The 22,486-nt window shown below is 49.4% G+C and overlaps 4 protein-coding genes across 15 annotated transcripts; 2 read left to right on the top strand and 2 right to left on the bottom strand.

Annotated features, from left to right (window-relative positions):
* Positions 1-663: 663 nt before the first annotated feature.
* Positions 664-8,404, top strand: LOC105696526 (mini-chromosome maintenance complex-binding protein). Of its 10 annotated transcripts, none has more exons than XR_002762394.1 (11): positions 664-1,682; positions 1,749-2,019; positions 5,019-5,287; positions 5,568-5,906; positions 6,027-6,355; positions 6,432-6,611; positions 6,699-6,942; positions 7,028-7,198; positions 7,278-7,474; positions 7,682-7,822; positions 8,271-8,404. XR_002762394.1 is itself a non-coding variant. In XM_012419073.1 (10 exons), the coding sequence occupies exons 1-10, from the start codon at positions 1,203-1,205 to the stop codon at positions 7,686-7,688; spliced, it is 2,490 nt and encodes an 829-aa protein (XP_012274496.1). In that variant the 5' UTR covers positions 664-1,202; the 3' UTR covers positions 7,689-8,263. The 10 variants fall into 10 exon arrangements, 4 of the variants coding, with proteins under 4 accessions (XP_012274496.1, XP_012274497.1, XP_012274498.1 ...); XR_002762393.1 differs by having other exon boundaries at positions 7,679-7,822; XR_002762395.1 differs by lacking the exon at positions 5,568-5,906 and having other exon boundaries at positions 7,679-7,822.
* Positions 8,354-10,513, bottom strand: LOC105696528 (protein FAM166B-like). Its single transcript, XM_012419077.1, has 5 exons — positions 10,440-10,513; positions 9,330-9,405; positions 9,073-9,259; positions 8,755-8,979; positions 8,354-8,623 (listed from the first exon to the last, which is right to left on the bottom strand). The coding sequence occupies exons 1-5, from the start codon at positions 10,511-10,513 to the stop codon at positions 8,391-8,393; spliced, it is 795 nt and encodes a 264-aa protein (XP_012274500.1). The 3' UTR covers positions 8,354-8,390.
* A 389-nt stretch (positions 10,514-10,902) lies between these two features.
* Positions 10,903-14,236, top strand: LOC105696525 (UBA-like domain-containing protein 2). Its single transcript, XM_012419071.1, has 4 exons — positions 10,903-11,246; positions 11,692-11,763; positions 12,784-12,877; positions 12,957-14,236. Exons 1-4 carry the CDS (start codon positions 11,139-11,141, stop codon positions 13,127-13,129), a joined length of 447 nt encoding a protein of 148 aa, XP_012274494.1. The 5' UTR covers positions 10,903-11,138; the 3' UTR covers positions 13,130-14,236.
* Positions 14,237-14,297: 61 nt separating this feature from the next.
* Positions 14,298-21,896, bottom strand: LOC105696524 (1-phosphatidylinositol 3-phosphate 5-kinase). Of its 3 annotated transcripts, XM_012419068.1 has the most exons (16): positions 21,734-21,896; positions 21,535-21,664; positions 21,325-21,453; positions 21,040-21,257; positions 20,776-20,965; positions 20,473-20,710; positions 20,193-20,399; positions 19,918-20,132; positions 19,450-19,774; positions 19,014-19,374; positions 18,631-18,901; positions 15,912-18,546; positions 15,245-15,852; positions 14,850-15,182; positions 14,581-14,742; positions 14,298-14,521 (listed from the first exon to the last, which is right to left on the bottom strand). In XM_012419068.1, the coding sequence occupies exons 3-16, from the start codon at positions 21,437-21,439 to the stop codon at positions 14,322-14,324; spliced, it is 6,078 nt and encodes a 2,025-aa protein (XP_012274491.1). In that variant the 5' UTR covers positions 21,440-21,453; positions 21,535-21,664; positions 21,734-21,896; the 3' UTR covers positions 14,298-14,321. The 3 variants fall into 3 exon arrangements, with proteins under 3 accessions (XP_012274491.1, XP_012274492.1, XP_012274493.1); XM_012419069.2 differs by having other exon boundaries at positions 21,325-21,467; positions 21,535-21,896; XM_012419070.2 differs by having other exon boundaries at positions 14,339-14,511; positions 21,535-21,896.
* Positions 21,897-22,486: the final 590 nt, after the last annotated feature.

The following is a 22,486-nucleotide window of genomic DNA, read 5'->3' as shown; positions in this document are numbered from 1 at the left end:
TGATACTTCGGACAAAAGATCGAGAATTTGTGAAGTGGACTCGTTGTACAAACACAAAAACTCAAACTGCATTTTTGCGCACTCAACTGCAACGTAGAAGATATTTTTTTATTTTAGTTTAGAGTTTCATAGAGAAGGTTGAATTCATCCATCTAGGTTCATTGAAGAAATTTGAGGTGGTTAACGTTCTAATTTTTCAAGAAATTCATCTCTTACCTCGCAGTTTTGATAGTTTCTCGATTATTACTCTTAATTGAACCATGATATTTCTTATATTCGCCAAAACTTCTTCAACCTCCGCTTGTGATACTTCCATTGTTCGATCAATGAATAGAATACTTTTCGTCGTTGATTTAAAAACGTTCATATACCTCGCTCTTTCGCTCGGAATTAAAGGTAATTTCTTTTCCTAATTTCTTTCCGGAACCGCTTCATTTGGAAACAAAACTATTTGAATGGATTAAATTTCGATTTCGTGAAAAGCAGCGCCACTAATAGGAACTAAACTTTAGAACTCACTCAATTTAAGAACCTGACTACTTTTATTTACCGCTAGATGACTCTGTCAAGACTCAAAATCAACCTCCGAGTAAATCATCAATTTCGGTGAATTTCGTGAACCTAGGTTAGAGTAAGAATAGATTATAAGATTGATTGTGAAGTTATACCGCTTTTTACGATTGTCATCAAGAGATAACATCTATTTCACGTTGCTCGACAACGTAGAGTGACGTATTGATACTTGCAAATTATCAATCGTGTTATTTTACGCGTATCAACATATTTCCTTGACACGAGTGAATTGTAGATGGATTTATTCGATTTCTTCGACTTCACCGGCCCGATAACCTCTAATTTTACTTGGTTAATCGCTTTGCTATAGTTTAGCCAAATATTCAATTGATATTTGCTGACAGTATTTTTATCGTGTTACATTCGTGCAACGGATCATACGATTTAAGAGCAAAGGATGTACGCAGAAGATCACAGGACTTCATCCTCGATACATTTGGCTGTATCGAATGTTTCGCTGTATAAATTTTCACCGAAAAGAGTGAGAAAGTATTTCTTTATTGAGAATCAACATTTAAAACTTCGCCGTTTGATGATGCCTGTCGATTTGTAACCAATTTCTATAAAATCCTTTAAGAAGATACGAGGGGACCATAAGGATAAAAAGGAGTCTGTCCATTTTTTAAATCATGTCGTACCTTTCCCATGTGATGACGCTAGCCAATGGCGTCATAGGAGTAAGCGTTCTCGCGATGCCCTTTTGCTTTGAGCAATGTGGTATTATATTAGCCACTGTAGTACTTTTACTAAGCAGTGCATTGTCTCGACTGGCCTGTCATCTTCTAATCAAATCTGCCGTCATGTCCAGACGACGTAACTTCGAGTTCCTTGCATTTCATGCATTTGGCCGTACGGGTAAAATTATTGTAGAATTATTTATTGTTGGATTCCTGATTGGAACGTGTGTTGCATTCTTCGTTGTTGTCGGTGATTTGGGACCCCAAATTATTGGGAAGATAATAGATAGGCAACCAGAGGATATAAGAACAAGTTTCTTGATCATAACAGGAGTATTTATTGTTTTACCATTGGGATTACTCCGAAATGTTGACAGCCTATCCAGCATTTGTACAGCAAGCATAGGCTTCTACCTTTGTTTGGTTTTAAAGGTAAGTGAAATATTTTTTCCTTTAGATTTCTACAATCGCTTAATCTAATAAATTTATTGCAAACAGATAGTAGCGGAATCGACCCGTCACATCTTCGCAGGAGATTGGTATGATCGAGTGTATTATTGGAGACCTGCTGGTATCCTCCGATGTTTACCAATATTCTCCATGGCACTTTTCTGTCAGACGCAACTCTTTGAAATTTATGAGACAGTTCCTAATGCCTCTCTGGAAAAGATGAATGAGATCGTTCGAGGGGCATTGAACATCTGTAACGGTGTATACATTTGTGTAGGATTCTTCGGCTATATTGCATTTTGCAATCGAGCCTTTTCTGGTAAGTAGTTCCTTTTTCTTTTCAGGCTTAAAGTATATAAAATTAATAACATTATATCTCCTCAGGTAATATCCTCACAAGTTTTGAACCGGGCACAGCATCCGAAGTCATTAAATTAGGATTTGTCTTCTCGGTCGTTTTTAGCTTTCCGCTAGTCATATTTCCATGTAGAGCTAGCATGAATTCTCTTCTTTTTCGCAAGGTGCGTCCGTAGCATCGATGTCATTGCACAGCATAATTTTAAGATCTATTCCTGTATTATTTTAACATACTCTATTTCAATTGTCCTAGGTTCACGGTCACGACTCGTCTAGTAATTACATTCCAGAAACAAAGTTCAGGTGTCTAACGATCGTCATCGTGGTAGCCTCCTTAATTGTTGGAGTATTAATTCCTAACATTGAATTTGTTTTGGGATTAGTTGGATCAACAATTGGAGTAACCATATGCCTCATATTTCCTGCAGCATTTTTTATATCCATTAGCAGTAAACATACTAATGAAAGATTAATGGCACAAGTGAGAAATTTTCTAACGTTCATTACATACGTGTATACCTTCCCACAAATACCAAATGGAATATTTAAAATTAATAATGTATACTTTTAGATTATATTATTTATTGGTGTATGGATAATGATTCTCGGAACGTACACTAACTTGTATGCGACGGAAGAATCTTCAAACGCGAAGCTAATTATTACAACAAACAAATCTCCTAGTCGTCTAAATAATGTACCTCTTGGCTTGATCGACAAAGAAGTACCTCTCATTCCTGCGATCGTCAATCTTGAGGGTATGAAAATTTATTAAATAATAAATGATCTCATTGAAAATAAGTCACTAACAAATTTCATTTTACACTTCAGAACCAGATTTGCTGAAGAATACCGTTGCTGCGAAAGATGGTCGAAGAGAACCTCCAATTCCAGTAGAGAGAGTCGCAGTTACCGAAAAACCTGCTTTGGGAACCGAAAAGTCAGTTATAGCTGACATAACTGTAGGTTCTTCTCCGGAACCCAAGGTGGTAGCCGATGCAGCTGCAGTCGTGGCTGCCAAGATCTCAGAAAAAATTGAACTTCCTTCGGAGAAGCTGAAAAAAAATTCTCCGAAGGAAGACATGGTCATTTTGAAGGCGGAGGAGAAGATCAAGGTGATAGAGGCTAAGGAACAAGCTATCGCATACGTAAAGGGTGAAAACTTGATACATTCCGATGCTATACAGAAAGAGGAATCCGAGTTGGCGGCCGATGGAGAATTAAATAAAATTGAGGTGGAAGAGAGGCACGAAGAGCTTAGGAAAACGCTGGAAAAACACAAAATCGAACAGTTAGAAATGATACAGGAACAGAAGGAGCTATTAAAAGACCTGAAGGAACAGAAGCAAGAGTTCGAAAAGGAGAAGAAGGAAAGACTGGCCAAAGACGCCGTACAGGGTAAAAGAGAGGTAGTCAAGGTAGTGAAGCCAAATCCGGAGAATGTCGTAGAGAAGGCTAAAGTACCTTTGCTAGTCCCTAACGTGGAAAAGGATAAGTTGGAGACAACCTCCGATGTAATCTTTAAGAACAATTCACCTCCTATGGAAAGTGAAAATATTAAAGTCACGCCGCGCATGGATGACCGCCCTAAAAATATGAGAAAGTCCGAAAAAGAGGAGCGAGAATCATTCTTAAAAGTTAACATTAATAACAACGAAATCGCAAAAGGCGAGAACGATAAGACTGACAATAATTCCGATACGAAACTGATCCCTGTGGCAGGGGGTAACGTTTCCGTGATGAAAGCGCAAGGTCCAATTTTAGATGCTCTATCGCGCAAGAATACCATTCCCGAGGCCAAACAATTTGCTGCTGCAGCTGAAGAAAATAACAAAGACAGGATAATCGTGAGAAACAAGGAACACTTTAAATTGGGAGAGGAGCGGGATGTTGCAATCGGTGACGCAAAAGAAGAGAAGCAGAAAGATCGAGTCGAGGGTGCCGAAGATCCCAAACGGACAAAGTACTCTGTACCTATTGCGCTCATGATGCAAAATCAAACGAAAAGGAACGACAGTGCTGTGAATGATAAGAATAAAAATCTGGTCGGTAGAGACATTCTCGAGAACCACGAGAGGGAGAAGAGGGAATCGATGCGTGCTGATAGCGACGTCAATGTAGAGAAACGTGAAGAAAAATGTTTGCCGACTGGTCGAAATGATTTGAGCTTTGTCGGAGCTAAACAATTCTTACCTGACGTGGAAATCAATTCAGGACTTCCAAGAGTTCTGGTACCATTCTATGACAAAAGTGGAGGACTTCCAAAGCGTTCGGACGATTAATTTTGTTCGATTTTATGGAAAATCAAATCGAAACTGTTACGACTGGCAATTAAGTCTAAGTTAGATATAACTAATTGACATTAAGTAAATATCGAAGTAATATATATATATATATATATATTTCTTACAAATCTAAAAAGTTAAACATAACCATGGAAAGCTATTTCGATCCACCTTCTCTTTCATACTCGGTAGATTTTCTCGCTAAATATATTTCCGAGGTATGAAGAAATCATAACTGTAATTGAACATTTTCGTAAATACCGCTGTCTTCTAATATTCAGCTATGGTAAAAGCACGTGACTTGAAACATTTTGCCATTTCCTCCAATCAGAATACGCGTTCCATCTCATTCCACTGTCGTCCATGTTTGCGGTAGTCTTGTTTCCCGCCTTCGATTTGGCTGCGTTGATTCACGATCTGTAATCGGGTTCAGTGATACTAGGGAGTTCTTGCTCCAAAATTATTAATTGTATTACTTAACATAAAACCATTCACTTATTACATCGAATACATCCCATCAAACATCATGCCAGTTGGTAAGTATTCTGCATTGAAAGTTTCAACGAATTCTAACCTCACAATTTGTCTTTATATAGACTTTTCAACAATTAAATTACAAGTAATAATCTTATGATTATTTATTAAAATTTACTCATAACTGTATGTTTCTTCTTAGATTTTGGAACTTGGAATGTAGAGCACTATCTGAAGAACTTGGACACCTGTACACAAATTCTGGAGAATTCTGATGCCCTTCAAGAAATTCCATCCCTGAATTGTTTGCCATTGCACGATTTGAGACATGGACAATTAGTTAGATTTCGTGGGATGATTCAAGATATGTACGATCCTGAATATTATTTTGAACACTATGAAGTGGAGAATAAGGAAACGGGTGAATCTTATCTTCGCTGTGGAAAGTATACAGATTGTGCACGTTGTTCGGTAATTATGAATACATTTTTTTCAAACTGCATGATAATCATTGACCCGCTGGATGCAATTTTTCAAATACATTCCCGTACATTTCATTGACGTTCCGGATGTATTGCAAGGGCCAATAATAAAGCAAAGGACAGTTATAGGTGCAAGAGACGAAAAGTATTGTTTCTCTTGTGTATGATACTGCCTACAAATCCATTTTAGAGCAAGAATTTTAATTTCTTTGATATCTTGTTTTTTATTGATAGTAAATAATTGTTTTTTTAAATGATATATGTAACAGTCACAAGAAAGTATTCGAATGAACTCTGAAAAAAACCAAAGCTGCGAACGTCAAACATACATCCTTATATCGATACCTGGTTTAAATGATTGGGCAAAAGAGAAAAATGTTACCATTAATAAAGAAGTCGGTAATATTAGCAGTACTTGTAACAAAAGGAATTTACGTGACGACGAATCCGAAGATATGGACTGTTCAGAACCCATTTCAAAAAAAGAAAAAGTTTCATCTGATCCTGATAATCCATTTAACGAATCTAAACCTCAGAGCATACAACCTCAAGAATATGTTGCAAACTTTCCAATTCCTATTACTAATGGGAGAACCTGCATTGTAAAGGTACAGAAAATGTTTTCTATTTTTCAAACATATATATGACATGACTTGAATGTCTTACCGGTACATACTCCATTAGGTTACAAGGAAGTCTGTTGACTACCTGCAACTTATTATTTTCAGATTTATGAAGAGAGAACAACATTCAAATTGAATCAAGTTCTCGATGTCATTGGATTTGTGTCTTTGGATCCTCGGCAAAGTTTGATTTATGACTCGGAGGAGAATGATCCTGAAGTAAGGACACATAATCCCCCAGCATCTTTGGTGCCTCGATTACACGCATTAAAATTGATTTTATTATCAAACTCAAAGAGCAACTTTGGTCCACAAAATTCACCAGCGATGTCGATACAACATATTAGAGGAGATTTGCATATGGTATTAAGCCAACTGCTCTTTGGCGACGAGCTAGCAGCGGAATACTTAATTTGTCACATGATCTCATCCAAGTAAGGATATTTCCATTCTTGAACTTACTGTTGACCTTTCGTTTCATGACAAAACTATATGTCTTGTTTTTTACAGTTATATGAGAAACGATTATCTATGCTTAGGATCTTTTCCAATGAATATCACCGATTTTCCTATTACTCGATACACATCATTTCCAAAGGAACTCTACGAGGTACTGTCCGAGTTTCTGCCAAAGACTCATTTCTTAGAGATTTCTCTCAGCTGTCTCAACGACGCAAACTTAACACCTAAGTAAGATTAATTGATCTATCGAGTGACATTTATGGTTTTTCGCAAATGTAACCATTAACATTGATCTTTATCCTTTTTAATTTTTAGGAAGGACTATGACACAAATAGATTAACAAGCGGAGTTCTTCAATTGAGCGATAATACTCATCTCATCATCGATGAAACTAAATTAAGTAGCGGTCAGGTTACTCAAAGTGGAAGGCAGAATTATGCTGCTATTGACAGTTTAATAAAATTTCAAAAAGTTGCATACGACTTTAAGTATTATACAATGGAATATGAAGTTGACATTCCCGTGTTGATTCTATCCGAAGCAAAGTCCTTCGTGCCAGTAGGTGAACACTCAAGAAGTTTTAATTAAAAAATATCTAATTCGTGTAACAGCGTATGGGTATTAAAAAAATTGCCCGTTTCAGGGTATCATGCAAGTCCCTTTAAAAACCGAGGAAGAGACGTCAAATCTCTATCCCCAAATTTTGGAAGCTACCAAACATTTTCTGAAGGACGAAAATCGATTGAACGATATTCGACGATATCTGGAGGCATCGAGACATGCAGACTTTCAATTTAACGAAGAAATCAGCAACGTGGGTAACAAGATTGTTTAAGTATAAAATGAAAGCCCGATTGTAAACCTATTTGAATCGTCGAAACACCTCATCGTAGATCATTCAAGAAGATTTTGTAAAGATGCGGCAATCCGATAAGAAAGCTGACGCTGATCGTTTACACGTACTAATGGTCCTGGCCAGACTGATATCGTTATCACACGGAGCTAATACCGTAACTGTCGACTATTGGAAAAGAGCTCTCGCAATGGAAGCGGAAAGAATTGATAGATTATCGCTCCTACAGACATCCAAGTAAGCCTTCGTTTCTGACAATTATGTATCGAAGACCTATCAATATTTGTCATCGTTACATTGATCCAATTGGGGACCTTGAATGGTACAGAAGCTCCCGAATGTTATTTTCTACCACGATTTCGTTTAAACTCTCGGTACATCGAAAGAAACGTTAAACCGCTTAGTTTAATGAGACCCGGTTCAAGGAACTATATCTTTCAGAAGAAAATGAATGACCAACTCGAGCAGAACTTAATCCAGCCTTGCGGGCTCGCCAACTGAAGTTCAGCTCCGCAAATCGAAAGGCTTTTTAAAAAGGAAGAAGAAGAAAGGATGGGTCGTCGTTACATGTGAAATTACAGATCTGTGCGTAGTATTTATATTATCATCAACATCATTCGTAACAAAAGGGGTACGTTGACGTGCAAAGTCGTCGACGCGCATTGACGTCACCGTAACCCGTGGTCAATAAATCGACAGTCTTATCAACGCTCGTGTGCTAAATTCCATTTCGTGGATATCTTACCCCCCAGCACCATTTCTTCCGAGGTTCTCGCGATGAAATGAAACTAGTATTTGAGCGCCATGCAATATCTTTGCGGACATTCTTGGAATATTTTTCCCGCTGGAAAGATATTTAAGAAAACTCGCCTGCGATAAGGACGTTTAAACGACGCGAGGCATGCGCGAAACACCTGATTGCCCTCGTATCGAGAAACATGATATGTCTGTCGAGACGATATCAAATGGACGGAAAGTGAAGTCTAAGTCCAGCTCAAGGACGCCTCAATATACACCATATAACTTTTCACAGGCTCACGAATTGGAAATTCTCGTCAACGCCCGTGGAAAACAACTAAGAACACCAGGACCGTATTCCTTAGTTTAAGCGAATCGTACAGCCCGGTTCGATCTTTCGAACCCGAAAATCATTTTACGGTCTCGGCCCTCCCTCGTCGTCCAAGTCGGCGACATCAAGGACCCTCTGCACGGTTTCCGAATCTCTGGGCCGGATGCCAAACCTGACTTCTCGTTCCCGTCGCACGATTTCCAGCCCCTTTTTGGCTGCTTGTGCGTACCTCTTGGAGAGGGCGACTTCGCTCCTGGCTCCTGGAATGTGCCCAGTGTAGCCTACGATGGGCGGATACTCGGGAGACACTTGACTCTCTGAAGAAAGTTTCATATCATTGATCGGTAAATATGTGATCAAAGAGACGTCGCGTAAAACCATGTTTCTAACGTTAATATACGCCAGATAGTTTGGCCGAAAACTCGTGAAATACCGGGGAATTATTTACCGAAGAAGGTTCGTTCCCGTTGGTGACCATGGTCGATCTCGACATCGACGTTGTCGGCCCTAGCTCGTGCCAGCAAATTCCCAGGATCGGACTTCTCGGCCCGGATCTTCATGGTGTCCCTGCGAGTTCTCAGTCTGCATTGCGTTTCGCGCCATTCCCTGCCGCCCTCTTCGACGGCCCTCCTGAACGGAAGTCCGTACCTGTTGCTAAACCCGGGAATATACCCTGAAAGGAATGACGATTGCTTTCAAGAAGCCGCATCTCGGGTAGCGGCACAATACGCGAATCAAGAGACGGAACGACGCTTTGGAAAATCACCCGTGTATCCCAGAATGTAAGGCGGGGTGTCGTAGGGATAAGACTCCAGCGGAAACTTCCGTTCTCTGACGATAAGAGGATCCTTTTCCTTTCTCGCATCCCGATCCAGCGGCATGAGGGCCAAAGCGTCGTCATCTGCCGCGGGCCTGTACGGCCCAGTCTTCAAGATGCGTTTCTCGAGCAATTCCTAGAATCGAGGAAAAAACCTGAGGAAATCGCCAGGGAGAGCAGATTTCCCGCGGGAACCCGATGCTCACCTTTGCGATCTCTCCGGTGCAGGCGCCGAATCTCTTCCCGACCCGGAACTTGAGCGTTGGGCAGTGCCCCGTGTACCTATCGTAACCAAACGTTATCGTTAGTTCCTATATCTCTCTATTTAAAAAAAAAAAAAAAAACAATTTTAAGATCAAGTCGTTGCAATAAATACATGGAGTCGATTCTCCGCCTCCGTCTATCCTCGTCCATTTATCATTTTGGTTCACTCGTTATCTTCCTACAGGTGCACCCGGGTCGTTCTCATTCATCGATCCGGAGAGGTGCGTCACGTGCAAGCTCGCAGACGAGGTGAGTAAATAAATGGTAAACATCGCCTGGAGACGCCGATAATACGGACGCTTCCGTTATACGAAAGGTACGAATGCGCGGTAAATCGAAGATCTACCCGCGGCTCGATGAAGCTAAAAATCGAGACTATCTTTTGATGGCTATTTCCATTCCCATTCATATATTTGGTCCGCTTTTTGGTTTGCTTTATCGCCCACGGACGAAGCGGGTCATAGGTGGGCGATCGCGCGTAACGACCGACCGGTAACGGTAACTAACGACGACGAAGGAGCTCCCGGCTTTCTCTCGGCTCCGTTTCTACCGCTCGGGTCGATACGTCCGAAGGAAACGCCCGGCTTAAAAAGTTCCTTATCGCCTCGGGTGGACGAATTTATCGATACCCGGATCGCGGAATTCTGCCGGAAAAGGCCGGAAAAGGTCAGCCTCGCGGGCAATCCCGTGCGTGACGCGAGCGCTGGTACGGGGTCGTACGACCTCCCCTGGGGTGCCGCAAAAGGTCGGAGGGCGCGGGACGTTGTTTGAAATTCTATAAAAACGACAAAACTTGCGGAACGGTCACTCGGGGCCATTCGAAATTAGCGCGCCAACTTTCCTCGCGGGTTGCGCAGCGCGCGAGAATTGCGCACGACTCGCAAATTTAATTAGCGCGGGAGCGCGGTCTACCTCGGCGGAGAATCAACGCCAGGAGACCGACGCCTCTACGAGTAGCTCGATATAAATCGGAATCGAATTAAAACGTGGGGTCGACAACGGAACGCGGAATATTTTTCCATCGAAGGGGGAGAGCGCGTGCGCGAGCTTACCCTGGCACGTGAGCGCCATAGCCTTGGCGGAAGAAGGCCTTGCGCTGCTCGTCCGTCACGGGATCGAAGACCATCCCGGCGGTCGGACGTCCGATCGGGTCCGATCCTTCGAGGCACTGGCGCGACGGCCGCCGCGTCGCCGCGTCGCCGTCCGCGCGCACCCTCGCCGTGGCCGCCGCCACGCGACGAGGATCGGATCGAGTCGGAGCGCCCTCTCGGCCCTGAAAAGGCTGAATACGTCGAATCCCGAAAGAACGTTGCATCGCTCGGGGCCGGGGCAAAGAACCGCAAAGAACGAAGGAAAAGTTACGCGGACGAGGAACGGAGCTCGGGCCACCCGCCCTCGTTTAAACGATGGCGCCAGTGCGCTCGTGGCGCCATCCGTGGGCGACCGCGCGAAGCTCGGGGGGGAGAGGGCTCGCTCCGAGGAAGGGCCCCAAACACTCGGCAGTGCGCGCGCAGCCTCTGGGAATAATCCTCCGTGACGTCGGAGCGGTCCCGTCCCCTGCGCCGCCGCTGGGGTGCCCGGTCGGTCTCCCTTTTGGGATGAATTCAGTTCCGAGAAGGAGGAGCACCGAGGAGCCCGCAGCCTCCTCGCGGCCGCGTCCGACCCGGTGCGGCTCGTGAGTACCGCCGAGCGAGAGAACGGCCGGGAGCGTTCGAGAGGAAGAGGGGCCTGTGGGCCCGCCAGACCTCGGGATGGACACCCTGAGGGAGCAGGTCATGATCAATCAGTTCGTCCTGGCCGCGGGCTGCGCCCGCGAGCAGGCCAAGCAGCTGCTGCAGGCCGCCCACTGGCAGTTCGAGGTGAGCCGCGTAAACAAAACCCAAAGAAAATGGCCGCCGCCGCCGCCGTTCTTTCCCGATCCCGTCAATGGGTCGCCGACGTGCGGAGACGCGCCGCGAGAGCGCGCGCCACCCGCTCCACCTTTGTTTTGACTCTCGGCCGGCCCGGACGGCGCCGCGATGCCGATGTAAACAAAGGTCGATCGATCGTCGTCCGAGGAGCCTCCGGCTGAGAACCTCCGGCTGAGAACCCCCGGCCGAAAAATAAATACGTCCTCCGACACGTGCCGATGCCGCCTCGACGAGACGCTGGACGCTTCCTTTCGAGACTTCCGTTTGTCCATTTAGGGCCTCTCGTCGGGCCTCTCGTCGGGCGGATCTTACGTAAAGCGTTCCGCAACGGGACGGGCGCGATTCCGTTTGGTTTTTGGATTTCGGGGTCTCATTGCGTTTCCTTATCTTGCAGACGGCGCTCAGCATATTTTTCCAAGAGGCGGCGATCCCCTCCTGCCAGGGCCCCGGAGCGCACTTCGGCCAGGTGAGTCCGAAAGGGCGAGAGACCCTGGAGACGGGACTCGCGGTGGCGACGTCGATCGCGTCGAAGAATGTATTTATATCGTTGACCTCGCGGCGAAATGGCCCGCCGCGACGTCTTTTGACGTCGAGAGGACTCCTCCTCGACGAGGCTAATCCATGAGCGATCGCGTCCGCATCCGCGTATACGTACATTGACGCGCGCTATTGGTCGCGTTCTCTTCGTCTCTTCGAGGTAAACTTCAAGTACGTAACGCATACCGCGCGGTCGCTTATGTAACGGCCTTTAGCGAGTCCAATCGAGGGTCCAACGTCGCCGCCGAAGATGCCGAAGGAGGAACCCGTTTTCTTTATTTTTCGCAATTTTTCCGTCGGGAGAGAACCCTCGACTTTTCGGGACTCGTCGGAAGGAGTCCTCCTCCGTCTCGCGTCGGATGGGCCGGGTAAATAAACGGACAACGGGCCTCGCGATGGGTACGATTTAAATACTTCTCTCTCTCTCTCTCTCTCCTTTTTTTTTTCCCCTTGTGTCTCAACCCACGCGGCCTCGACGTTAGGAAGTCGCTCGGCGAGTTAGCGTAATGGATAGGGGGAAAGCGTTTATCGATTAAGCGGAGAAAACAAATAAAAAACTACCTGGCCGATTATCCCGGCGCTCGGACAATCGACGGTCTTTTTTTTTTCTTTTTTTCCCGAATATTCGATTCGCCGGCCGGAGAAAGTCGACGGACTTTGCGGAAACCCCTTAAGCGGTCGATGCTGCCGAGGCTATTTTCTCGGGGGGTGTTTTTCCTCCCTCCTTTCTCTTCTCCTAGCCCCCGAGGCGAGCGCATTCCAAAAATACCGCGTCTCCGGTTTGTTGTCTCGTGTTTACTATTACGAGCAGCTGCGCGGGGGCGTCGACGTTCGTTCTCTCCTCCCGAGAACCGTGATCGCCGACCACCCAGGGAACGCGTCCGCGTGAAATCGCTCCTATCGGAGTGCCAGGACAATCCGCTGATCCGATGTTTTCCCGATCTTGCAGATAACGCCGTGCAACACGCCGGCCACCCCGCCGAATTTTCCGGACGCCCTGCTGGCCTTCTCAAAAATGTCCGCCGGGGAGAAGACTCCTTCGGGTAACGTGTCGATTCGTCGTCGAGAGAGGTCTTCGCGATCTCGGCGTACGTCCGATTCGACGAGTCCTACTTTTTCCAGGAATGTCTCCGAACCAGAACGGACAGCAGGGTTTGACCGCGCAGCATCAGCATCAGCAACAGCAACCGCAGCAGCAGCAGCAGCAGCACCACGGGAGCCGATGTAGCGTACCCGGGAGCGCGCAACAGCAGACGCAAGGGCCGCAGCTCGGATTGGGAGAGCTCCAGAGGTAAAATCCAGGGAGAGAGAAAGGAACGGTGATCTTCGGATCGGGGAGCGACCGGAAGGATCTTTTTTCCTTTTCCCTCGGCGCCCGACGGGTCGAGGAAGACGCTCGACCGGTCGCAACTGGTCGCACCTGGATGGGACTTCTGGTTCCTGACGCGAACAAGAGCGCGAAGGGCGGCGAGGAGCCGAGGCTTAGACCAGCCGCGACTTTTGCGAGGCGATCGGTCGAAAAGCCATCTTCGCGAAAGAGGGCTCTTGGGCTCGGAGACGGAGACTCGAAACAGCCGTGAGTTCATCGGGACGCTCGGCCGAGAGCGAAGCGAGGATCGAAGCTCTGGGATAACGCGACGAAAAGAAGACTTTCTTCGATTTTTAACGGCGACGACGCGTGCCCGAAAGTTGACGCCGTGGCCGCCAGGTGACGCGAGAAGCGCCGCGCTCGTTCTCTTTTTCTTTTTTTAGGACCGACTAACGAGACGTTTCGATAGCTCGAGGACGGGGCCTCGCGACTCGGTCCCCTCCCTCGTATAAATTGTTTTTGTAAATATTGCGTTCGAATTAAGGCGGCGAGGATTTTCTCTTCTCTTTCCGGAGCGTTCGAGGCAGTCGCCGTGGCGCGCTTACCCTCTCTCTTCCCTCTTTCGCTGTGCTCTTTTCGGGCGGACCCTCTCCGCTTGGAAACCCGCGGGGCCGTTAAACGATCGCTCCTAATTATGTTACTATATATATGATCATTATCGATATTACCATTATCGTTTAATTTACAATCTATTATAAATAATGTTAAATGTACATAATTATGAGAAAGGAAAAGTTATATCAATAAAATCATTAATAATGGTGCTTTCATAGAAGGGCATCGTATCTTGCCCGATTGATCGGGAACGTCGATCAGCGGATGACACTTGGTGTTTCTCCGTCCGTTTCAAAACTTTATGTACATTTGACGCGAGTTCCGTGATAAATCGACGGCTTCGTCCGAAGCGGATCCTGAACTTTGGCCTCTCTCGGGAAGACCTCCCTTGCGAGCCCGAAGTAGCGCGAGCCTCCTCTTACGTAGTTTCGTTTCCTTCCTCTTTTGGTAAGGTAATAAAGGAAGGCGTTAAACCGTGTACTCGTTACCTGGCATTACCTTTGCAGCACGCAACGTCTCGTGAATCGATCGGACGGTCGGTCCCGACTAGACGAGTCGCTTCTTCAAGGCGTCTCGACGCCTCTTCCCAATCCTGTCCACCTGTCGGGAACCGGAAGGAAGTAACGGTGCATCGCGGCTATGAAGCGAGCTCGGTACTCCTCGGGGGAGACGATCGTGGGCAACTTGCCCTGACCGCCCAGGATTCCGGACTTCTTCACCATCGTCTCCAGCTTCTTGTCCCAGGTAAAGGTCCTTATGTAATCTGCGAAATTAGAAACGAGTCGAAGGAAGATCCGGAATCCGATACGGAACCGATCTTACCGATTATCCCCAGGACGAGCTCGTCGGAGTTCGGCTCCAGACCCACCAGCAACGAGTAGTCCATCACCGAGTTGTCCGCCAGGAACTTGGTGTCCTTCTCGATGGCCTTGTTCAGGACGGCCTTCGAGTGCACCCTAATGTACAGGGGCGAGTCGCAGCTCACTGGAAGACGAATTTCACGTCCGAAAGCGCCTTGAACGATCGCGACGCAAAAGAGCCCAGAAAGGAGACTCGTAAAAAATTCGTATCCAGAATTTACGAGGACTCACTGTTGAGGAGATTCTCGTCCAACAGGACCAACTCCCCCTCGTGAACGGCGTCTTCCGGGTTCACCAGTCGGTTCCTCACCGAGCCCTTCAGGTCGAACTTGTCCGTGATGGTTCTCCCGTAGAACAAGTTCTCCATGACCAACAAACTGGTGCGCAGGGCGGCGTTGGTCGTGTCGTTCTTGAAGGACACCCGGTAAACCCCGACGATCTTGCCCAGCAAGGTGGGCTGCCTCGTTCGCTGGCACTTCTCCATGTAGGCGAAGTAGTTGGGCGCGAAGTCCAGGAAGATCTGCATCTCCAGGCGGGACATCTCCTTCAGGATGAACCTATCGTCTGTGGACGAAGAAACGATATGGGAAATGAACGGGATCGGCGACGAGGCGGTCCCTCGGTACCTCGAGTCTTGCAGAACGCGCTGCCGCTCTTGCCACCCCGGGCGGCCCACTGGACGCTGCGACTGAGACTCCTGGTGAACCCGTCCTCTCCGCAAGGGAGGACGCTCTCTCTCAAGGCCGCGAACTGGCTCGCAAAGTACACCCTGCAGAAGAAGTTGGTCGTGGCGTCGTTGAACTGCACCTCGATGTAGTTCTGCTGCTTGACGGCCCTCTTCTCCTCCTCGGCCTCCTGAGGGTTCGAGGAGGCCTCCGGGATCGCCGGACCGGCCCCGGCCCCGGCCGTCGTCGAGACGCTCGAGGAGTCGGCGAGGGTCCCGGAGTTGGCCGTCGACGAGGTCAAGGACTTGTCCGGGTCGAGAGGACTGCCCGGGTTCGGACCGTTCCCTCTCAGGAAAGAGAGCACCGAGGGCCTCTTCGGCTCCGACGGCTGCGTCGCCTCGGAGAGGGCCTCCTTCCCCGAGTCCGGGAACTTGCGCTTGTACAGGGGGCTGGAGTTCGCGACGGAGCGCGGGAGCTCCTGAAGAGCGTGCTTGTAGTCGTGGGAGTCCAGAGCGTACGCGATGATCGAGGAGGGCTCCGTCTCGTAGACCGCTATCGGCACGACGGACCTGTCGAAGAGAGGGGGATCGATAAGTGCCTGGAACGAAGACTTGACAAATGCCCTCACCCCAGGGGCAGCAAATGATGCGCAACGGCCGGCAGCGGGTTCGCTATGGGATCGACCGCGGCGGCCGAGGGCAGCAGCTGGGAGAGAATGGTCTTCTTCTTCCTCTTCCTGTCGGGCGCGTCGTCCGAGGCCAAGGGCAGCACGTCCGAGTGGGACCTGTGGTGAGTCCTGGGGGAGCCCTGGACCAAGGGGGCCTCCTCGATCTCGCCGTCGGACGCCTCGGCGAGAACTGGACGCGCGACCGGCGACGGCTCCACCGAGACGACGTCCACGGCGTTGTAGTCGGCCGACCCCGGACTGCAGTCCTCCAGCTGGGACTCCGAGGCGGTGTCCTCGGTGGCGTCCCCGTCGGCGACCACGGTGTTAACGGTGGCCGCCCTCTCGACCAACCGCCGAGGTCGGTCGTCGCGCTTCCTGGCCGCGGCCACGGCCTCGAGGATCCTGGCGTTCCAGCCAAAGACCGCCTCGGCGATGAGCCTCTTCAGGATAACGATGCCGTCCTCGATGCGCGCGACGAGAGCCTGGACCTGCCGCTCGGACTCCTTGCCCTCGAGCCGCCGGTTCTCCAGGGTGGGCGAAGTCAGCTTCAGCTGGACCTCCTCGATCTTGTTCCTGAAGTACTGCTGATCCTTGGCGAGCTGCTGTCTGGCCTGCGCCAGGGCGTCCGGCTCGACAGGCAGAGTGGCGAGCTTCTCCCTCACGGCGGAAAAGACCTCGTCGCCCTTCAGGGCGACGTTCTTCGTCTCCTCCAGGACGTTCGCCAGTCGCCTCGGGTCGTACTCGACGCGGATGCTGGGCGGCGGCAGGGAGATCTCCCAGAGCGAGATCCTGGAGAACCTGAAGACGGCCAGCATGTTGCCCTTGGCGAAGTACTGGGTGTGTCGGTGGTGCAGCGAGTGCAGGCACTGGGAGGCGCCCCCGGAGCCGCGCCTTCCGTAGACGCCGCCGTGGAATCGAAGCTCCAAGTACTTGGCGAACGAGAGGGACCAGGCGTCGTCCGACATCGGGACCACCGGGGATACCTCCTGGCAGTCGAGACACTTGCTCCAGAGGAGGATGCGCTCGCTTTCCCGGGGTTGGAGCCCGAGGGGTCTGGTGGCCAGCTCGCTCAGGGTCACGTGGACGCAGCCGGAGTCGTGAGTAAAGCGTCTCGCGTGTCGCGATATCCTCGCCCTGCACGCCTGGGCTGGACACTTGTAGTCGGACGTCAGGCAGTACCTTTCCAGGAAACGACCCAGGGCGATGTCGTTCCTCCCGTAGAGGTCCATGTTCACGATCCAAGGGTTCACGCAGAAGGCGGGGGTGTTGTCGCCACCTTGGGAGAAGCTGCAGAAGAGGACCGAGAGTCGCTGGTGGCTCTCCGGGTCCAGGCAGTCCGGCCAGGTCGGATCGCCCTGTTGCCGCTTGTCCTCTGCCTGCTCGACCTGGGGGGATTTACCCGCGGACCTGCGGAGTCTGCTGCCCCGGGCTCGAAAATCCGCCAGCAAGGTCTGCACCTCGCGACACTCCACGCCGCTCGTCAGCTTCGCCTGCACGAACGGGTGCTCCCGCTTCAGCTTCAGGTTCGCCATCGGATCCGCTGGGTATACCGGTCCCGAAGAGGCTCCGCCGCTCGTTCTCGCGCCCTCGATCTTGTCGGTGAAGTACATCGAGTAGAAGACGTCCTTCGGGAAGAAGCACCGCAGGATGCAGTTCCTGCCGGGCTCGGTCTCCAGATACGGGATGGAGAACTTCATGTAGGGCGACACGCTGAGGATGGTGTCCTCCAGGGCTTTCTTGAACTTGTTCAACAGAGGAAGGTCGGCCACGCTCAGTCGCTGACCGCTCGGGCCGTTCTCGTCCTCGAAAATGTCCTCCTCGTTGAGGTACTGGTGCAGAGGGTCGCTTCGATCGCTCACCGACCTTCCGTACGTTCGCTTCTCCTCCGTGGTCGCCTCATCTCGGGGTTTCACTTTTTCTTCCGCGCTCTCGACAGTTTGCGATGGGACCGTCGCGTCGTTCGCTCGATCGGAGGCAACCTTGAAATCTCCGCCTCCGCGATCTTCGTCGCATTGACCTCCCTCCGGCTTCTCCGAAGACCTCTCCGACACGTTCCGCCGTTTCTCTTCCTCGACCGCTGCTCTCGACTTCGGCTTGAACAGCTTCAGGGTGTCGTAAGGGTCGGAATTATCGCTCAGGATCGAGGAGACTTGCCTAAAAACATCGGAACCGGTACCGCTCTCATCGTCGGGAAACGTGTCCTCGCTTCTTCCCGTTTTTGGCTGCAGTTTCTTTGCATCGTGCGCCGTAGAAAAGGGAGAGATTTTGGTCGGCTCCGAAACCTCCGGGTGCACCTCCACCGTCTCGAGATCCTCCCCGGAATCCCGCTCTTCGGCGTCGTCGATCGCGTCTCCATCTGAGAAATCCTTCTTCGCCGTCTCTTCTAAGAAGTTATTGTCCTTCGGGGAAGGAGGTTTAGCGAACTCGTCCATCAGGAAGGACTTTTCGAGTCTCCAGGAGTACGCCGCGAAGATCATCATCGCCGTGACCTTCTTCACCCTCTTCAGTTCGCTCAATGCCCCGCCTCTTAGTAAAATCGTCGAGCCCAGATGCGGATTGGCGCAGCCCTCGAAGTACATCAACGTCTTCGTGCCATCTGAAAGGAAGGGGACGATTTTGCGCCTCTTTCTAAAAAGACCACGCCACCGGTCTCTACGGTGCTCCAGTCTGCGCAACTCACTTCGTCCGTTCGGAAAATTTCTCAGGTAGAACTTCTTACAGGCGCCGAGCCTATACCGTGCCGTAAGATGAGCGTCAATGGTGCTGACGATGTTGGCTCCGGTACACCTGGCCACCCTCTCCAGGACGCTGAGTTTGACGTTCAGGACCAGAGTAACTCCGGATTCCCTGAGCCTGTCCTGAGCCAACCTGGACACCGATCGATGCACCAAAACAACGTCCGGTCCCAAAGCCGTGATGCGTGCCACGGTATGACCCAAATACTCGTTTTCCTATTAAATCATCTCATAATTAGGGCGCTACGCTCTTTTGGCGCTATACGTATACACGTGTTTGGTGCAAATCTCTACGCGGTGGAAGTCATCCGTGCAGGCTGCGCATTACCTGCATCATTACCGGTTCCAGGGTCAGTAATTTCCCCTCCACGCGCTGGTACATCAATCCGCACCGCAGCAAAAGGATCTTCGGATGAGCGATCATGGCGTTCATGTTCCGGTGGGCCACGTTCTTGCTGCAGACCACTCCCGAGACGATCTCGCAGTCTCTTCTGCTTCCTCCCGGGGACTTCTTGATCCGCACGTACTGCCTGATGTCCATGTCGTCGGCGTCGTGGTTCAGATCCGGCCTGACGTGGTCCACTATCTGATGAGAGATCCGCAGGATCGCGTCGGACCAACTTCTGGATAGCCCTTCTTTGCTCAGCAGCTGACCGACGAGGGAGTCTTCGTGCTGCCTGTACGCCGTCCTGGGGGCAGGATGGAAGAGTTAAAAAAAAATAGGATTCGCGTGCTCGTTTAAAATATTCATCGTTCTCTCGTACGTCAGACAATTGTACGCGTCCATTTCTTCAAAGGCAGTCCTCAGGTTGTTGACCTTGTACCAGCCATTCCTCTCCTTGTACTCCTGCACCTGGAGGCTGTCGGCGAAGAGCTCGTCGGAGAATCCGGGATTGCCCTCCTGGTCCTTTTCGTCGGTCGACGGGTCATTGCCATCCACGGAGACGAAAACGAAGTCCTCCGACGTAGGTCGCTTCAGGGTGACGGTCGAGGCTTCCAGATCGAGGTCGAGGTAGAAGCTCGAACTCGAGGACGGTAGACGACCCATCTGCGAGCTCGCGGGCGGATGCTTCGTCTCGCTTTCGGAATCTGAAAACGATCGCGGAGGAATAGGCAAGAAAATACGGTGATAAACGATCCGACCTGTGACCCGTGGTTAATACAATTGCCCCATCGTGAATAGAAATTAAAAAGTTCATCCTCTTATCGAGACGCTAGTTTCTTGACCTCACCGGTCGTCGAGTCGTGCTGTGGAATGGTCTTGACCCAGGCTGGTTCCTGGGCGTCGCAAGAGGCTTGTGCTTCGGCCAGAAAACGTTCCCTTTGCACGCTGGGCAGCTTAACCGGCTTGAAGATCGCCGTCGAGTCGGTGAAGTCGTCCTCGACTAGCTTGGGTTCGATGAAGCCCGCCTCGAGAAGAGCTCTACCGATCGCCGTGGCTTGCACTCTGGAGAACGGTGGAACTTTAATCGGGCTTTACGCGAGGAAGGAGTTCGACTCGCGTTACCTGGTCGCTGCCTTGTTCTGGGCGATCATCCAGTTCACCAGCTCGCTTCCCAGGAAGCAGTCGTGGTAACTCTTCAATCGGATCCTGTGGGTCTGCAAGAGGATCGCCTTACTCGAATGAAATAATTCTTCGTAGATCATTTTCAGGGATGCGGAATTTTGCAATGCCAGGCTACGCTCTTGGGACGTCAAGTAGCCACTGGAAGATCTGAGGAAGATGTCATGGAATTTCGTCGGTGAGACAGGAAGATACGCGAACGGTTACCGAGGTGAGGACGCACCGGCCAAGAGCATATTTCTCTTCCATGTAACCGACGCTAGGTTTCCTGCGCACTTCCACCTCATCGTCGATTATTTCGGTTGCATCCTTTCTAGCTAATGGAGGCGATTCGTTTCCATACTTTACGCGCAGGTCTTCTTGTAGAGCCTTCAGGTCGGCCGTTAAATCGCTTCTCATGTCGGAGGATTGCAGGTACGATAACACGACTTTACAGCAGTACGTGCAAACTCGTAAGTAACCTGGTGAAATATTTATCGGTCGACGCGTGATGGTGTAAAATATAATTTCATCGATTTATGCGTACCCGTGCAGCCCATGATCTTTCCGGGAATTTCGTCGCGGCAACATTTTGAACAGAATATTTGACCGCACACTCTACAATGATGCCGTCTTCGGAACGTCGTGAATCTTTCCCCACACTCGTAGCATTGTTTGCTGACGCTGTCTGGCATCCAATAGCTTCTCAATTGAGTGTCCTTGTAAGATCGAAGGTTCTGCATGAAAATGAATCTTTCATTCGATGGTCCGTCGAGTAGACTCGAATAATAATTTTTAGTAGAATTCTTACGTTACTCCTTAATGCAACAATTTTACTAATACGTTTCAGCACGTTGGGTAAACTACGACCCTCCGAGGTATCCAAAGGAAAATTAACTACGCTAGAGCTATCGTCATCCGGTGTTTTATCCACGCTCTCCGATCGTTTCCATGACTCGGATTCACCGGATGAACTGCGATCGTCGTTATCCGGAGATATCATCGTCTCGTCGTGGCTTGCCGGTGCGTCTGGAACCAGTTTGAAATATACGGTAAATTCTGACTTAAACAACGATGAAAAAGTTAGAAGTCATACTTTTGGCAAATCCAAAGAACTTGGAAAAAAGAGAAGCGACGACGGGTTGACTTCCCTCAGGACTTAGTGGGGCGAATTCCGTCAGTTTAGACGGAGAGTTCATATTCTTGTTCATCTTGCCTACAAGGTCTGCGGATGGAAATCTTTATACATCATTTGGAGTTAAAAATTATAATAGCACATAATGACAGCAAAGTTAGGTTAACTCACTGTCAGTGAAATATCGTATATAAATCTATCGTTCTAGAGATTTGACAGGGATAATGGTGGTTTTAAGACAACAGCAAATAGAACATTGTGTGTGTCGTATCTTCATGCTCCTTTATTCATTGACACTAATCTGGGAAACGGTGTCAATAATTATCAGAATTCATAACAATAAAGGAAGTATCACTACTTAGAACCTAACCTCTCGGAACCTCTCCCAGGTAGACATCTGCCTACTTTCCGTCAATGAATTTACACGTAACATAGAAACGCCTACATTGAATAAAATGGGATGGAGCTCCCTCCCAGGCATACATTTTAGGGGTTGAAATTTTCGATTTGTAACAGGAACATAGGATAACCGAGGAGGGGGGATGGAGCTCCCCCTTCCTTTGAAACTAAGCGGCGTAGGAGAAAACGGAAAAGGAAGTTTCGCTTCCAGACGACGTCCGCCGTCGATCTCCCTGGGTCCCAAGTTCCGGTACCCGAACGGACAGGCTCGGTTCAGGTAGGGGGCGTTCGCGACCGGCGCGATGGATAGGGGACCGGATTCCGCGACGAAACTTCCTTTACCGTTCTTTTCTACGACCCGTGGTTCCGGAGATACAGCGGAAATAAGAATGCTGCGTTCTGATTGGTCGGTTCTTTGGAGGCGCGTAACTCGGAAACTACGCGGCGTAGGAGAAAATGGAAAAGGAAGTTTCGCTTCCAGACGACGTCCGCCGTCGATCTCCCCGGGTCCCAACATCCTGTACCTGAACGGACGGGTAACATCCTAACCCGTGGTAACTTGTTCTAATCAGGTTAGGATAGCGTTGGTAGGTGATGCGTGGGAGAGGAGGAAAAAGGGCGGGGGAAAACAATTTTTTCCGCGCGGGCGCCTATGGATGCCTGTGCGAGGTCCCGTTCGCGTGGTAGGAGAAGGTGGCAGGGGGTGTCTAGAAGTGGGGGAAAA

Source organism: Orussus abietinus, unplaced genomic scaffold, assembly GCF_000612105.2.
Source record: "Orussus abietinus isolate OABI.00-Male unplaced genomic scaffold, Oabi_2.0 scaffold15, whole genome shotgun sequence".
NCBI lineage: Eukaryota > Metazoa > Arthropoda > Insecta > Hymenoptera > Orussidae > Orussus > Orussus abietinus.
Note: the sequence above shows the minus strand (reverse complement) of the source record. Positions and strands in the feature narration are given on the sequence as shown.